The sequence below is a fragment of the Delphinapterus leucas genome, chromosome 5 (assembly GCF_059928025.1).
Source record: "Delphinapterus leucas isolate spDelLeu-1000000601 "Yukka" chromosome 5, BTC_Dleu_Yukka2, whole genome shotgun sequence".
In the NCBI taxonomy this organism is placed as follows: Eukaryota; Metazoa; Chordata; class Mammalia; order Artiodactyla; family Monodontidae; genus Delphinapterus; species Delphinapterus leucas.
Genome location: NC_143133.1, coordinates 71,399,576 through 71,417,725, shown reverse-complemented (window position 1 = coordinate 71,417,725; position 18,150 = coordinate 71,399,576). Strand labels below are relative to the sequence as shown.

At 37.1% G+C, this 18,150-nt stretch overlaps 1 protein-coding gene across 18 annotated transcripts in view; it reads left to right on the top strand.

The window, feature by feature from the left end:
• The window catches only part of FRYL (FRY like transcription coactivator), a 293,278-nt gene that overhangs the window by 272,904 nt on the left and 2,224 nt on the right, over nt 1–18,150 (top strand). For 16 of the 18 annotated variants that reach the window (XM_089911901.1, XM_089911907.1, XM_089911905.1 and 13 more), the window contains 8 exons: nt 1,744–1,994; nt 4,695–4,902; nt 6,419–6,568; nt 7,240–7,338; nt 12,995–13,063; nt 15,808–15,825; nt 16,640–16,750; nt 17,772–17,962. In XM_089911901.1, the coding sequence (XP_089768027.1) occupies nt 1,744–1,994; nt 4,695–4,902; nt 6,419–6,568; nt 7,240–7,338; nt 12,995–13,063; nt 15,808–15,825; nt 16,640–16,750; nt 17,772–17,962 (1,097 nt within the window). The remainder of the gene's footprint in view (nt 1–1,743; nt 1,995–4,694; nt 4,903–6,418; nt 6,569–7,239; nt 7,339–12,994; nt 13,064–15,807; nt 15,826–16,639; nt 16,751–17,771; nt 17,963–18,150) is intronic. The other 2 variants (XM_022564636.3, XM_022564616.3) reach the window with 1 other exon arrangement.

Here is an 18,150-nt window from a genome sequence, read left to right as displayed (position 1 = left end):
GTATGTTGTTTCCTCCAAAGAGACTAGTCTTCATTGCCTCAACCAGGTGTGATCTTTCCCTTTGAGTACCAGTAGTCCTCTGTATATCACTTATATTTACCTTACATGTACCACACTCTACTGTATATTATCGTCATTTGTACATTAGCCTAACCCCATTATTAGTTTGCACACTAATTGTAGTTATTAATTTATCCCAGAGCACCCAGCCCAGAAGCTGGTCAAAATCCTTCATTTTATACATGAATTTTACGGATGAGGTCTGAGGTCAGGGGCTCTGGATTTCACTTACTTTTCATACTTTGGAAGGAAAATTCTATTTTTATCCATGAAAAAGAGATAAGGAACTACTGTAGAACTAAGTAGTAACCTTAGGTCTAATTACTGAAAGAAGTTCATCTTTATTCCTAAAGCTGTGAGACTATTAGTGCTTACTTTCAAACTGATTGAACTAATGTCCATGCAAATTAAAACTGGTGCTGATATGACATGATATACACCCCGGAAGTATTTTTCTTTTTCTGTAGTGGTAGTTCATTTATTCAGCCAGTACCTGTTGAACTTTTACTCCACGCCAGGCACATGGCACCATTATTTCAGTAATGTTACAATGGATAGGAAGGAAATACCACTGTATACTTTATTTTTTTAATTTTTTATTTTTAATTAATTAATTTATTTTTGGCTGCGTTGGGTCTTTGTTGCTGTGCACAGGCTTTCTCCAGTTGTGGCGAGCGGGGGCTACTCTTCGTTGCGATGCGTGGGCTTCCCATTGCAGTGGCTTCTCTTGTTGCGGAGCACGGGCTCCAGGCGTGGGGGCTTCAGTAGTTGTGGCCCACAGGCTCAGTACTTGTGGCTCACGGGCTTAGTTGCCCCGTGGCATGTGGGATCTTAGTTCCCCGACCAGGGCTCAAACCCATGTCCCCTGCATCTGCAGGCGGATTCTAAACTACTGTACCACCAGGGAAGTCCCCACTGTATACTTTATAACACACATATCCATTATCATTTCCCCCCTTGACAAATGTTTATAGTTCATTTAATTCTCAAAAGTACAACAGTCTAAAGTTTCCCAGTGTTCTCTGAACTCTAACTCATTGATGAAGCAGCCTCAGAACTCAAACCTAAATGAGTTACTGTGGTCTTATGACCTGAAAGCAAATCTTACATCTCTGGTGTTCGGCTCACTTAAACCAGTCAGGTGGCCCTCCCTGTTTTCGTTCAGCAGCCTCCTGATTGGTCAGGACCTGTTCTTGATTCACGGTAGCCCCACAGGACCAGTGGGTTAACCATTTTGAATTACCTCCCCTTCTTATATCCATGATTCACTGGATATAAGGTTCAAGCATAATGAAAGAAATGACATTTCAAATAAGAGAGAATTGATAGTAATAGTACAAAGTTATACTTTGTGGAATTAGAATATGTATGAGAGAAGGTGTTATATATGTAAGGATATATTTCTAAGTAAACACCTAAATCCTAGTAGGAGAAAAAATATCTCCATGATGTTTCTAAGTGGCAATAGGTGATACATTTTAATTTCAAAATATTTTAAAGCTGGAAATATTTTTAAAAATCAATTTTATATGATCAGAGTCCAAAAATTCCAAAACTTAAACTGTGTAAATGAAGACTGCCTAGTAAAATAGATGAAGGTCGGTGGCAATAGTCATTTATTCTGTGTTGGTAAAATTCTCTTTAATGTTTTTCAAGGCCATAAAAAACATAATTGTTTTACAGGATACAAGCTCAGTATTAAAGGAGGAACAAGTTCTTACAGCCTTTGAAGATGAAGGGTCGTATATTATTCAAGAACAGCAGGATTCTCTCGTGTGTCAAGGGATTCTTGATTTAGAGGAAACTGACATGCCAGAGCCTTCGGCTCCGGAGAGCTACCCCGGGTCAGTCTGTGAAGAAGATGTCACCTTAGCTCTGAAAGAACTGGATGAACGATGTGAAGAAGAGGAAGCGGATTTCTCTGGGCTGTCTAGGTGAGAATACAGTATCACAGACACGATAATGAGGTGATATTTTTTCTCCTATCCCCTCCCAAATATGACCCTCTGTTCTGGTAAATGGACTTTCATTCCTGTGTATGTTTCCAAGGTAAAATGAGTTACCTCATTTTTATGATGGGTTTATTTTCTATAATTGACATTCACTTAAAGAAAAACAAGTAGGCCATTCTCAGAACATACTGAAGAGCATTCTGCATTTAGCAGTACACCGAATACCTATTTTGGCAAAATGCCAAATGGCCGAGTGTTAAAATCAATATTGGGCCATGGCCAGAACCAAGTATCAAAATCATGGAATGAACTCTGTGATACCAGAACAAATCTGAAATAGGTACCAAAAATTATTTTATAGTTTTATTATCAACAGTCATTTTATTTATTTATTGCGGTACGCGGGCCTCTCACCGCTGTGGCCTCTCCCGCTGCGGAGCACAGGCTCCGGACGCGCAGGCCCAGCAGCCGTGGCTCACGGGCCCAGCCGCTCTGTGGCATGTGGGATCTTCCCGGACCAGGGCACGAACCTGTGTCCCCTGCATTGGCAGGCGGACCCTCAACCACTGCGCCACCAGGGAAGCCCCAACATTCGTATTTTTAAAGCTTGACTTATATAATGGGCAAAAGTGACCATTTCTTATTACTGTCAGATGTTAGAGTGCTCCTTTTAAATGTTTATGCACCATAGCTTCAAAATTATCACAAAGTGATAGTTGAATTCTCAAATAGGACTTTTTTTCACTCATGGGCTGACAAAATTGAATAATCAATTATTACATAAAGTTCTTAAAAGAAAGTTTGGTGGCTGTTATGTAACTTAAATACCAAACAGTTCTATAATGATGAGACTTATGATATAATCTACATCTACTATTTTGCTTTTTAAATTAATTTTATAAATGTTTGTGGCTCAAAATAATGTTCTTTATAAGCACATCTAATTTAATGCACTCTCTATCAGTGTATCTATTTCCCTATTCAACAGTTTGAAGCTCCCTGATAATTATTTTTATAAGTAATCAAGTATATCAGAGCTTTACTCCTACAATAAAAGCTTTTCATTTGGGCTTCCCTGGTGGCGTAGTGGTTGAGAGTCCACCTGCCGATGCAGGGGACACGGGTTCATGCCCTGGTCCAGGAAGATCCCACATGCCGCAGAGCGGCTGGGCCCGTGAGCCACAGCCGCTGGGCCTGCACGTCCGGAGCCTGTGCTCCGCAACGGGAGAGGCCACAACAGTGAGAGGCCCGCGTACCGCAAAAAAAAAAAAAAAAAGCTTTTCATTTATATCAGTACTTCAAGTGATAATTGAGTTTTAACATATATAGCACATGAGATTTTTCACTCTCAGCGTATCTGGAATGCCTACCTACACTTGAAAGTGTACATTCAGATGGTAACAACAAATCTTGGTGACACACCTTGTTCATATTACTGACTTGGATGTGACAGTAGCCTATGCAATCACTCACTCATTGATCATACACAAGTTAAGGGACACCAGAAATGATGCAGGGGTAGATACTCAGCTGTCTGCCTTTCTAAAAGGCTGCAGCCAAAGTGCTGACTTTGGCCAAGCACTGAAGTTGAAATAGAATTAAACATCCTTACTAAATATAGGGGTGTATGTACTCAAGCTTAGAGGATACATTTTGTTCAAATCAATCACCACAGTGACATTTTAAAAATTAAACTTTTTGAGATAGAATTTTTCACTTCAAATGTCTGCCTCATTTTGATCTTTCCCCCCCCCCCAGTCTTCTCAGATCCCTCTCTTCCATAGGAATTGCTCCGTAATTTCTATAAAGCCTTGTGGAGCTACTCTGTAATGTGAAATACGCAATATTAAGACCCAGAGTCACACATTTCCTTATAGGATGCCCAACCCAAATACATCTCCATCTTTTCCCATTGTCTCATTTTTGTATGTATTATCTGACTGTGGGGATTATAAATTTCTCAAAGAAAATGGCCAGGCCTTATGTTTCTTTGAGTCAGATCTGTTACTGCCATACTGCTAGGCATATAGTATATGTCATGGCTTTAACACTGGGTTTGGTCCCATTTGAAGTCCTGGCTTCAAATTCTGGCTCTGTCATTTCCTACCCAGTAGCCTAGGCACATCATTTAACTTCGCTGAACTTTTTGTTTTCTCACTGGTAAAAAATCAAGATAATAATAGTACTTAATTGTCCTTGAGTTGCTGTGAAGATTGAATGAAAACAATCTGTATAAAGCACCTAATATATAGCCCTTGACATAAAAGTACATGACAAAAACTTTAAAAATATTATCATTGTCAATCTGGGCCTGTTCAAATAAAAAGCCTCCAAAATTGACCATTTAAAATGAAAGCATTCTAATCTGTATTATTCATAGAAGTTACAGAAATTATTCCATAGCCCTGGCCTATGCTAGGACTTGAGCTGTTGTAAGCTGGTCATGTGAAATTAGATTTCTAATTCCAAAGATGCTAAGAAAGAACAAGATGCTAGAAAGAACAGGATGAATAAGAAAATCTGCTTGTTTGTGCTTCCTCACAAAATTTAGGTGGTTGCACATTTTCTAAATCAATGTGTATATACGAGTAAAAAATAATCCATGTTAGATGACAAACTATTTTAAGTAATTGAGTGCATTCTTTTGTGATAATATTATGACGATGATATCTGTGTTAACAGTCAAGATGAAGAAGAGCAAGATGGTTTTCCAGAAGCACAGACATCACCTCTGCCATCACCATTTCTTTCTGCCATCATAGCCGCTTTTCAGCCAGTAGCGTACGACGATGAAGAAGAAGCCTGGCGCTGTCACGTCAACCAGATGCTGTCTGACACCGATGGGTCCTGTGCAGTGTTTACTTTTCACGTGTTTTCTAGGCTGTTTCAGGTCAGTGAGGTTTAGGGTTTCTGAATTCATATTATAGTTACCTGATAAAGTTATGGGGTTTTGGCCAAAATCAGTATCTCAAATTTTAATATTCCCACTGATTCCCTTTAAAAATTTTTTATTTTCCTAAGATAGTGATATTTAAATTTACACTTCGACACTGTAGCACTGCTGGGACATTATACAATGACTAGTACCGATATCGCCTCTAAGGCAATTAGAGTAAAACTTCAGAACAACATCTGATAAGTCTTCTGCAGTGTGCTAGGCACTTTCAAGGACACCAAAGAAATATAAAGCATGGTTCCTGCCTTCAAGGAGCTTACGTCAGTATCATAAGACAACTTATCATAAAGTGTTAAATTCATTGGCACTTTCATCACTGTGTGGGGAGGACCTTAAAAATTTTAGCCAGGGTTGCTTCCAGCCCTAAAAATAATATGAGCTGACATTTATTGAGCATTCAGTACATGCTAGGCGCTAGGCTAAATGTTCTACATTAAGTAATTCTTACAATAGACCTATGTAACGTAGATGTGTTTTTAGCATTCTGTAGCTAGGGGAACCAAGGCAGAGAGAAATGCCACCATTTAAGTCATCATTCTCCAAACTACCTGCCACCTTTCCTCCCTACCTCAGCAACTTTGCCCATCTTAGAAACCCAGCTCAGTACATATTCTCTCTGAGGTTTTCCCAACCAACCACTCCAACCTTCGGTCTCTCCCTCCTGGAAGTTCTTTAGTGCTTATTACCTGGAGCATTTATTTATTTAGTTCTGTAGTTTTGCATTGCTACTCGGGTTTCTATTTATATTCTTTTCATGCCAGAGATATAAATTTCTTGATGCCCAAGACTGTGGCTTATGCTTTTTTTTTTTCTAATTAATCATGACAGCTAATGGTGCTACACATATACATGTAGGTACACGTTAAGTATTTGTATAGTAATTACACTGTTGATGACACTAATTCATTGAGTGCTCACTATGGGTCAGGCACTGTCTGATTGTTTTATGTGATTGAATATTCTTGAGTTTTGAGAAGATTACCCTTGATGCATTTTGATGACTTAAAGTCAGAAGGCAGCTCAGAGCCAAGGAGAGTACACTACTTTTACTGAAAGTTTCTTTCAGGTAGAAACTTAACTTTAGAAGAGCTAATTCCTCACACATGTGAGGACTTTATTTCCAACAGCGTATATAGCATGTATTCCTTCTGTCTTTCCTAATGAAAAAACCTCAGGAATGGGGAGATGAATGGCCTGTATCAATAGTTTTTCTTTTTTCAGGAATACTGTTCTGTAAATACTGTTTTGATCATTTTTAGAAATTACCATGTTTCCTACAGAAGTGCCTAAAAACAAGGACTTACAGATCAGTTTTAAGAGTTCTATATATCACTACAATAATAGTTTTAAAATAAAAGGTTGCTCTAATTATAAATTATGCTTTTTTACTTAAACATGAAAAAAGGCTTTCATATGAAATACTAACATTTTTCTTATGTTTTCTCCATAGTCAATTCAAAGAAAGTTTGGAGACATAACTAATGAGGCAGTCACCTTTCTTGGTGAGAGTCTGCAACGCATCGGTACCAAATTTAAAAGTTCACTGGAAGTGATGATGATGTGTTCAGAATGCCCGACAGTCTTTGTGGATGCTGAAACAGTAAGTTTTAACGTGAGGGCTTATTATAAAAACTGAATTGAAATGGCATCATTCAGTAAACAGTCTTTTTTTAAGGTAATTCAGAATTCTGAAGTCTGAAGGTTCATATTTTCAACTTGATTATAAATATCTAGCAGAATATAATTCCCGTGTATTATATGCAGTGGCTTGTGACTATTTCTGATTCTGGCCTCTCCCTGCCCTCACCCTCCACAGAGTCCTAGATGGGGAAGCTGAAAAATCATGCTCTAGAGATGTGTACTTTTCCTGCTTCCTGAGTAAAAGCGGGTAGGAGAGGGCTAGACCTCCCCCCATGAAGAACCCAGAACTCCCTGGTCCTCCCCACTTGTGTCCAAGCACGCCTGTAGATGATGTATTAAGGTTTTTAAAGAATTAAGGTTTAAAAAAGCTTCAAGGGTGTTACCTTTAAGGTATATCCTGGACTGACATGCCATTTTTGCCTGAGCCCATTTTTGAAGGCAGTTGAAGGCATGCTTATCCTTCTGACATTGCACTGCACTTCTCCTCTGTTTCAGTGAAAGGTCAGTCCTTAGTATGGGACAGCGTACAGTTAGGGAGGCCGGCTTAAGCTGGCCTGAAAACCAAAGTTTTTGGTCTCAGGATTGTGATCAGAAATGGTGACCTGTATCAATGTGTTTCTGATTTGACAGCTGATGTCCTGTGATTTGCTAGAAACACTCAAGTTCAGTGTTTTGGAATTGCAAGAGCACCTGGATACATACAATGCCAAACGAGAAGCAGCTGAGCAGGTCAGTCTGTTTTTACCATGTAAAATGAAGTAGTTGCTTGTGACACTAGAAGCGCTAACCTGGCATAATAGCTGAGATGGAAAACAGAACCTATTAACACTTGCCTCAGGGTTATACTGAGAATGTTGGGGCCTTGGAGCTCTCTGTCCAGTAAATTCCTATCTTTAGCTTTTAGAAATTGGCCCTCTAAGAGCCTAAGAGCACAATGGAAAATGAGCTTTATAAAATGCTTCTGTGTTGAGACTATAATAGCTGCTGTCAACATTGCAAGCTGGGGTATAAAGGCAGTATTTCCCTGAGAAAGGCACAGTGATGTTGTGGTCCAGAAAAATCTGCAACCTGTGACAAAGTGGTCCTCTTTTTCCTGTGATGTGTATGTGTACGTGGGCAAGCAAAGGGAGAAAGAAGCACACAGTGTATTATAGATACTACCTGCAAAGAAATGTTTAACTCCAGTGTGGCACTGCAAAACACAGTCGTTCTATTCCCTGAGGGTAAATCCAGTATATTTTCAATTGGCAGGGGCAGAAAAACTTAAAGGAAAAAAAGTTTCTCCTTTTCACACAAACTGCATACAGTAGGCATTTTTTCCCCTAGAATAGGAGATGAGTCTTTCATTAATAAGTACTAAATATCTATCACATGTAAAGGCCTATGAAAAATGAAGTGTTAAACCTGTTTCTTATTCCCTAAATACTCTAGATAGGAATATAAAGCACAGATACTGTGCATGAATAATTAGGAACAAATGTTTAAATTATAGCTATAAATAAAAGTACTGGCAAATCATACAGGTCTAACAGAGAACGGATGCAAACCAAATGTATGATTTCTAAGGAGAGGTCCCTTTTGGCTGATAGGAAAACTTCATGGAATAGAGATGCAACCTTAGTCCTTGACAGACGTTAATTTTAGATTGGGGGATTATCTCAGGAAAAGAATATGGTATAAGAAAATACTTATTAAGGGGGTAGTGATCTTATATCTGGACTGAAATAGTAATGACAGATTGGAGAAGAGGAGAGTTTTCAGTAGCAGGAAAGTATCGGGCAAGATCTGGCCATGTTACAAATAATGTTGCTGTGTAACTTCTTATACATGTCTTTTACGTATATATGTTCACATACCTGTTGGATATCTATCTAGGAGTGGAATTGCTGGGTCACAGGGTATACATCTGTTCAACTTTAGTAGATTCTGCCAAGCAGTTTTCTAAGAGAGGTTACATCAATTTACAATCCTATCAGAAGGGTGTACAGGAGTTACCATGCCCTAATCCCTTTGCCACCACTTGGTATTGCCAACTTTTAACATTTTGTCATTTTTGGTGGATGTGAGGTAGTATTTCATGATATTATTTTGCATCTGTCGGATGACTGTTTGAGCACCTTTTCTTCTTCATTTAGCTATTTTGTGAATTGTGCCTAAAGTATCTTGCCCAATTTTGTAAATGGGTTATTTGTGGTTTTCTTATTGATTTGTAGGAGTTCTTCATTCTAAACGCAAGCCTTTTACTGGATGTATGAATTACAAATTTTTTCCCCCTCTGTGGCTAGCATTTCCACTATCTCAATAGCATTTTTTTGATCAACAGAAGTTTTTCATTTTACTTAGGTCCAAGTTAATCCATCTTTTCCATTATGGTTAGTGCTTTTGTGTTTTCAGAAATCTCTGTCTATCCTAGGAGGTTGATTGCTGTGATAATAGTCCCATGAATCATGCTCCTCTGTGTCCACGCTTCTTTGCAATATGACTTTGCTGTTGTTCCTCCCATCAAAGGGATGGAATCTATTTTCCCACCTCTTCAGTCTGGATGGCCTTGTGACTTGCTCTGACCAATCAAATTAAGAAGTGATGCTGTGCAACCTCTGAGATTAGCACTTAAGAGGTCTTTTGCAGCTTCTACCTTTGCCATCATGCCTGTCAGAGTGTAAACTGGAACAAACTCTGGAAAACTATTTGACCTCCAGCCTCCAGGAGGATGAGAGGCCATGTGGAGGAGAGTGGAGGCATCCAGCTGACTGCCAGCATACCAGACACTTGAGGAAGGCCAGCTTGGAACTTTCAGCCCCAGTCAAGCCATCAGATGACTGTAGACTCATGAGTGACCCTAGGCAAGACCAGGAAAAACTCCCAGCCAACACAAAGATTTATCTTGTTGTTTTAAGAAGCCATTAAGTTTTAGGGGCGGTTGGTTATACAGCAATAGATACCGCTTACAACAGGAGAACATCGAATACCTACAAATTAAGTCTATTTAAAGATGTGCTAAACCTCCACACAGAAAATTTCAATTATTACTGAGAGAAATTAAAGGCCTCCCGAATAAATGGAAGGCTATATACCATGTTTATGAATCAAAAAACGCAACAGTGTGAAGTCATTTTTCCCCAAAATGATCTATAGATTGAATGCAATCTCATTCCAAATTTCAGACAATATATTAATGGAAATTGACAGGCTGTACAGTCGTGAACACAGGTCAGGAAACTATAGCCCTCAGGTCATATCTGGCTCCCTGCCTGTTTTTGTAAATAAACTTTTTGGGAGCATAGCCATCCCATTTGTTTACCTATTGTCTATGGCTCTTTTGCACTGTGACACAGAATGGTTGCAACAGAAAATCTATGGTTTGCAACACCTAAAATATTTACTGTCTGCCCTCGACAGAAAATGGCTTCCAAATCTTGTCCAAAAGGAGCCACAACAAGGTCTAAACAACAGAGTGAGACCTACCTCCAGTAAGACCTATTAAAAATCTCAAAAGAGTGTAGTGCGGGCACAAAATTAGACAAATAGACCAATAGAACATAACAGACCCACACATACAGAACCATATAATTTACAGGAAAGGGCTCTATGGCAACGCAGTAGGAAAAGAATGTTCGGTAAATTGTGCCGAATCCATTAAAATATTTGTATGGAAGAGAAAAATGAATTTGATTCCTTCCTAAGCTACCATCTCACCATTTCTTATCCCATCTATTCTGTTACTTTTTCCTTCCTTTCTTCTTTTCTATCAACGATTTTTCATTATTCAGTTTTTCCCCTCTAATAGTTTTTTAGTTATACATTCTTTTATTATTCCTTGAGTCTTCTAAGGATCACAGGTGAAAGTCTGGGGTATTTATCAGGACCCTGCTCTCTTGGCAGGGATTGAACAATTTTTATCTCATCTCCCCAGCACCACGAGACCAGAAAGTCTCTGCTTACCTTTTCATCCTCCCAGATGCTATTACTTGCTTTCTTAGCCTCTCCTCCTGCACATGACAGATATAGGAACAAGTGCCCCAAGAGCAAACTGCACACAGATTGGTCGGCTCCCTTCTCTGCAGTTATCTCTTCTCCAGGATCTTGGCCCTCAGTACCTCACTACCTGTGATAGCCCTGTTTTCCCAGCCCAGTGAACTATAAGCCACTACTTTTTGTTCAGCTTCTGAGCCCATGGACATCAATGAGCAAGTCCCCTAGGGTAATGCTGGAGTCAATGTACAGCTCCCTTCAGTACTTTTCTCTGACTCCCTAAATCCTCCTGGCTGGTGGTATTCAGCTTCCATAGTTGTTCTTGGAGGACTGGCCTTATACAAGCTACCCCATCATACCCAGAAGCCAAACCTCTCCAGTTAAATTTTAACCTTTATTTGAGCCTTGAGTAAAAAAAAAATCCATCATGGGGAAAAAAAAAAAAAGTCCATAATGACAGGAAGACTGTTACATGTGAGTTGGAGGGTATTCTGTACACTGTATCTTGTATACACTGACTGGGAAGGTGTGGACCTGTACTTTTGCAGGCCAGTGTGTAGCCACGGGACAATAGGGTTGGGACTTTTCTTGTAACGGAATAAAAATTAGAAATAATTACTTTGAATAGTGCCCCCCAAATGCCATATCATAGGCATACAGTATAAAAAAATTATATCTAGTAAGAACAAGCCATTAAATAAGCAATTGAAAGTATTTTTTTCAAATGTATCAGTATACTTGGACAAACTGGGCTGGACTTGCGATGAGGATGAAGTGTATAGGCATTTTAACATTTTGAGTGAATAAAGATTAAGGTACAGATTCCATGATAGATGTCAACTGAATTTTGCTCATATAAAGAAATCTGCTAGATAGCTTTTGACAGTGACCGCCAGCAGCTGTATCTTACTAGGAAAGCCTAACATGTTTTTCTTCTGAGAGGCTGTCAAGTAAAGAGCCTGAGGGCCCGTGTAGGCTGAGGAACCAGGATAAAAGGGACATAAGGTCAAAGAGATTGTTTTGAAACAACCGAGACATTTAATTTTCATTCTTTGCATGTAGACCATTAACAGCTACAACTGAGAATTTCAAATGTCTACTACTGAAATATTTTCAGAGTAAAAACGTAGCTAGTAGTTTTTCTCAAAGTCCTAATGACTTCATATATATATATATATATATATATATATATATTCGTTTTATTATATTTAATCTATCACACAAAAAGAACTAGGAAGTCGAAAGAACTGGTAATATTAATAATATCAAACCGTGGAAACCCAGGAGCTTAACTTGAAGGCTCTAAGCTTTCACTTTAGCTTGGAAATTCTATGACTCCAGTGTCTTTTCCCCACTAAACCGTAGTGCTATTATTTTCTTTTTATCTGACCGAGGAAAAGGTCCCTTAAATAAATATCCATCTTTAGGACCAGCCCCTGGAAAAGGAAAATCCACATTTGGCTTCTGTATTCAATATTCATTGGAGATAATATGTTTGTCATTTATTGCTGTCCAAAAAGGAAGAAAAAAGAAACAAAAACAAGATTTAAAATGTATTTTAGTTTCTGTTTCACTAATTAAAAGTGACACAAGTCTTCTGAGAATTACACTTCCGATAAGCAAACGGACCTGGTTAATTCTTTCTAAGTTGCCTTTATTAAATTGACAGGACAGGAAGCCCATCTTTCATTTCCCCATCTTACATTAGACAAAGGTCAGGTATAGGTTGTGAAGATTTCCCATAAAATCTACAAAATGAATATTCTTTACTGAAATGGAGCGCCACAAGGCCCTGGAATAGAAGACAGCTGATTGTGTTTCCATTAGTAAACCGTCCCCAGCGTGTGCATGTAGCCACATACACAGTATCCTCTGCTTGGGTTTGTTGCATACAAATGATTCAGCTCAAATGGAGATGAAAGTCTATGTCTACAACCAGTCCTAGAAATTCAAGTTCACTTTTTAAGACTGTTGTTTTATTTATTTTTTAAATTTATTTATTTATTTATTTAGTATTTTTGGCTGCTTTGGGTCTTTGTTGCTGCACATAGGCTCTTCTCTAGTTGCGGCCAGCAGGCTTCTCACTGCGGTGGCTTCTCTTGTTGCGGAGCACGGGGTCTAGGCGCACGGGCTACAGTAGTTGTGGCACGTGGGCTCAGTAGTTGTGGCTCGCGGGCTCTAGAGCGCAGGCTCAGTAGTTGTGGCGCACAGGCTTAGTTGCTTCGCGGCATGTGGGATCTTCCCAGACCAGGGCTCGAACCCGTGTCCCCTGCATTGGCGGGCGGATTCTTAACCATTGCACCATCAGGGAAGTCCAAGATTGTTGTTTTATATGAGCAGGCCATTACAGTACCAATTTCATTATGCATTGTGCAATTACTGTATTAAAATTTACTGTTGTTTATTTTTTCAGTGGTTAGACAATTGTAAGAGGACATTTGGTGCCAAAGAAGACATGTATAGGATAAACACAGATGCACAAGTAAGTTTCTTATTCTTAGTTTCGCTATATTTCTGTATCAGGTAAAATAATATGTATGCTCAAATGTCCTTGATATTCCTAGAAATAAAGAATATTTGTAACATTTTTCATTTTTGTTATCAGAACAATCTTCGTAAAAGTTAGGTTCAGTGGAATATTGGCTTAGTAATGAAAAATTCACTTTAATAAAAATGAACGGCCAGCTTATGACTGAAGCTTAATAACATTCCATAGATAAGCTCGATGAATATCTGGACAGTCCAAGTTGACTTTTAGTTGCATCTGCCTCTCTAAACATTTTTTCATTCTGCATTAGTACTCTACAGATAAATAGTCTGGTCAGGATATCGAACCTGAGTAATGTTATATACATTCATACTAGCCCTTCCGAAGCTGAAATTCTGATTGGATAAATTATGGGTTTTGCTAGTATAAAATTCAGTGAAAATAATAGTAATATATTTGCTTAGAGAAAAGTGCACATATGTAACACATACATTATAGGAGGATAAAATTAAGACCTACAAATCATTCTAATAAAAGTATAACTTCATATGGGGAACACGTATTAATCAGTTAACACCCTTTGCATTTGACGTGAGAATTCTAACCTTTTACAACATCAGATTGTTACAGATTTCTAGTCACTGTAAGTTATTGTACTATTGTAATAAAAATGTGAAGCTTTACAAAACTGAAATGTTGAGAAAATAACAGTATACTCTCAATAAATGTAAACTATTTGCCAGGCACTGTGCTGAGCATTTCACATTCATTATCTCAGTCCTTACAGCTCTGTCTAGTGGATGTTGTAATTAGCCCCATTACACAGATGAGGATACATAATAAGCAATTAATAAATATTTTAAAATAAATGAGAAAAAGTATATGCAAATTAAAATTGAGGCTCAGAGAAGCTAATTTATCTAGACTCAGTAAGTAAATAGATTAAGATTCAAACCTTGGAAGGCTGACTCCAAATCCTGCTCTGTCATAAAGAAATTGTCAAATAATCTGTGTAAAGAAAGAAACGAGGCAAGATAAGAAATTAACCCCAGACTAGAATTAGATCCTTTGGTTCTAATTCTGTCTTTGCCACTATGGCTTAAGCAAGTAACAAACTGCTTTTCTCATATATAAATTAGGTGGTTAGACTAAGTGATTTCTTATACCCCTTCTACCTTGAAGAAAATGAGTTCCATCTCCAGGAGTCTGTGTCAATTAATATAGCTTGAGGTTTTCTACTAAGTGAAAACTGAAAACTCTGTACGTTGAAGACTTCCACTGATATCTTAGGTCTCCTCTCACATTCAGCTCCTTGAGAGCAGGGGTCCCTTTTTGCACATTATGTATTGTCTTTTGCTGTATACCAGTATAGTCTTTTGCATAATAAGCAATCAGTACATATTAAAAGTAAATGAAGACTGTATATGCAAATTTCAGTACACTAAAAAGCAATATTTTTAAATGTACAGTGTTAACATATTTAGCGTGATTTCTAGTAATTCAGAGCTATGAAATTAATTACGTCTGTGTTATTTCCTACAGTTGTGATCGTAAACTTTATCAGTGATTTTCTTTTCCATTACATCCCAAAGTAGATGCTCTGGATAATACGTGTGTAGAGTCAGTTTTTATTTATGCTAATGGAAGTGAAAAAAAAATATTTAAAAGCTCAAATTGTTGTTAGTTTCCATATAAAACTGTAAGTAAAACCTCAGAAATTTAGATATGCTAATATGTTTGACATTGGATTGTGCTCAACTAACATTCACAGGATGACCATCTACATAATTTATGGTAAGCAGTACGGAGCTGAAGTTCACCTTTGCTTAGCAAATCCCTTCTAAATTGATGGGAATAAATGTTATATAAACAGTGCTTCAGAGGAAACTATTTAGAAAAGCAGATTTCAAAAAGGACTTTTAGAAGCAATATTTACATTATGGCGATTGCTGTTTTAATTAGAAGTCATTCTTCTCCATTAATGAGACTAGGTCTAAGTTGCTGTAGATATTTTAATGTAATAATTTTTAAATATTCCATAACCTGGATGTTTCACGGTGTATTTTACGTTATCTCGTTTGATTCAAACCTAGTTGGGTTGAATTTCTGAGGTTTACTAAATTACATTTGCAATGCAATTTAAAACACACAACTGCTCTCAATATTTTACCTTCCGATTCAGCACTAATTATGGCAACTTAGGACTTAGACAGCAAAGGGTAGGCAACCCAGAATGAGCCATGCCAGAGAGAATCTTCTCATGGGCAAATACATATTACATAAAATTATAAACCAATTATTTTCTGAGAAGAGCAAATCATTTCATATTTTCTAATCAGAAGTTTTCCACTTTACTAACGGAAATTTATTTGGCTTTTTTTTTTTTTTTTTTGGAAAGGCTATAAAAACCCAGATAGAAGACCACTTTCAGTAGCCAACTTTCCCAATATCCCACTAGTTTTATTCTTTGTAGCTTTTGCACAAGAAATAAACTATAGCCTAAATGTAATTTAGCTGTTATTTGGCAAAGAGTGAAAAAACACCCTGGATTGTTACAGTAAATGTCTAAAAAGTTTTATTCTGGAAATAGCATCATAAATTTTTCTTTTGGGTGTAATTTTAAATGTTCTTCAGTTTGCCTGGGACATCTGTGACCCTAGTTAAAATGATTTGTTACACTAATTCTTGGTCTTTTTCTTCCTTTGTATTTTTTGTGACCCGATCACCTTCTTGCTTAGCAAATGGAAATTCTAGCAGTAAGTGACCTGTCTTAATTTATAGACTACTTATCCATGTCAGACAAACTGGTTTTCATTTGCCATTTGTGACCTAGCAATGTTTCGTCATGGACTGCTTTAAGAGTAGTGTGTGCTTCAGTTTTGCATAGCCCTAATCCATGAAATGTTTCAGTCCTACAAAGACAATGAGGTGTTATAATTAATCTGTACAACTAGCGCTGCCTTTTTACACATCTCTAACATGTCTCCTTTTATATTTCTTAATTTTAAGAATCCAAGTGCATTTGTTAATTTCATCGTCTTGTTTCAGTGAGATTACAAATTTGCTTTTTAAAAAAAAAAAAGGAACTCATTTTAAAGACAAACTATTCTTACTTTTTAGGTGAGAGGTTATCCAGAGTTTTACTTTTTGCTTTATCAAGCACTTGTTGATAAACGCAGTGAGATGTACATCTCAGTGTGGCAAGAGTATATGCACTTGTAAATTCTTCTCGTTATGAAGTTAAAGTTTTAAGTTCTAATGAATTCTTTTTAAAGCATTCTATTTATTGCCTGCTGAAAAATTCTGTTTGCCTAATGTGAAAATGTGCTTCACACTAAAAATGAATTATGTAACCAATAATCTTTAAATTTTTATTTTAATCCCAGTCTTCAGAGCATCTTTCATCTGTCTTTCATCAACTTCATACCATATTAACTTGCTTACTGCAGAAAAATTAAGCTCAGAACAAATTTTAACAATTATTTACTTATAAATTTTTATTTGAAATATGTTGTCTAGTCAAATATGGAAAATAACACCTAAATTTAACACAGTTTTATTTATTTCTAGGAACTGGAGCTCTGCCGAAGGTTATACAAATTGCATTTTCAATTGCTGCTTCTGTTCCAAGCCTACTGTAAACTTATCAATCAAGTAAACACAATTAAAAATGAAGCAGAGGTAAATATTCAGTTGTACTAGGCATTAGTAACTGATTCTAGGAAATTAAAATACATGCATACATATTTCCTTGCAGGAGCAATGAAGTGAAAAGTCGCTTAGAGTGAATCTTCCCCCCACCCCCACCCCAGTTAAGCATTATTGGTTTTTGAAATGATGTACTATTTCAGGACCTGTTCGTAAATGTGACGGCAGATATCCAGCGATCTTAAAAGATCCCAGACCTTAAAGATCGCAGTAGCAGCAACAGATCATCTGTAATCAAAAATGAAGTAAAGCACGTCAATTCAATAAAGACAAAATTGTATTATGAAAGCCTCTAACGTCTTGTCCACATAGTATTTCTATAGTTTAAGTAATGCACACAAGAATAAACATGTCAAGAGCACTGCGAATGTTAGAAATCGTGTCATGAATAGATTCAAAAGTAGGGACTTGAGTCTTTTTCCCCCTTGTCAACCACTGGTACCAAAACTATCACCGAGGAAATCACTTCGCTTTCTAATCTAAAGTGGTTACATTTATTTTAAAAAATAAACACGTACTGGTTTATATAAAATACCCTGGGTAAGTAACCCTTTAAAATATAAAGACTTCTCATTACTGTCAAAATTTTTTTTCATGATCATCCCATAATTCCAGGCCTACTGTTAGCAAAAAAAAAAAAAATAACATAAATGTATTTTTACTATCCAAGATGAAGTGTATATCACATGTTAAAACCAATATAAACATTGGTTGCAACCAATTATTTTAACTTATTACAATGTAACAGTTATTACACTTAAGACCACCTGTTTTATCAAGAGTAAAGACTACTATTTGGCAGCTGAAATTATTTATTCCAACTGAATAGAGAACTCGAAATATTAACTGCCCATAAGGACTAAGTTTAACCGTTGAAAATAATCTTTAAGAGAAAATACTGCCACCATTAGATGTATCTTCACAGCCAAGTAAATGCTCTTGTTGTTACTGAACATACAAATTGATCCTTTTAAGGTATATTTATTTCTTTTAGGTCTTCAACATGTCAGAGGAACTTGCCCAGTTGGAAAGTATCCTCAAAGAAGCCGAGTCCGCCTCAGAAAATGAAGAAATTGACATTTCCAAAGCTGCACAAACTACTATAGAAACTGCCATTCATACTTTAATTGAAACTTTGAAAAATAAGGAATTTATATCAGCTGTAGCACAAGTCAAAGCTTTCAGGTAAATTGTGAAGGAATTTATAGGAGATGCCTTTATACCTAACTGGAAGTTGATAAAGATTGGGTTTGGTTTTCAGTTTGATGTTTGAATATTATGTCTTTGTGAAAGGAAAACATGACCTTATTTTGTACAGTTACCAATGAAATGACACCAATTTTAGATTTTGTTCATTCTGTGATACTTTCACA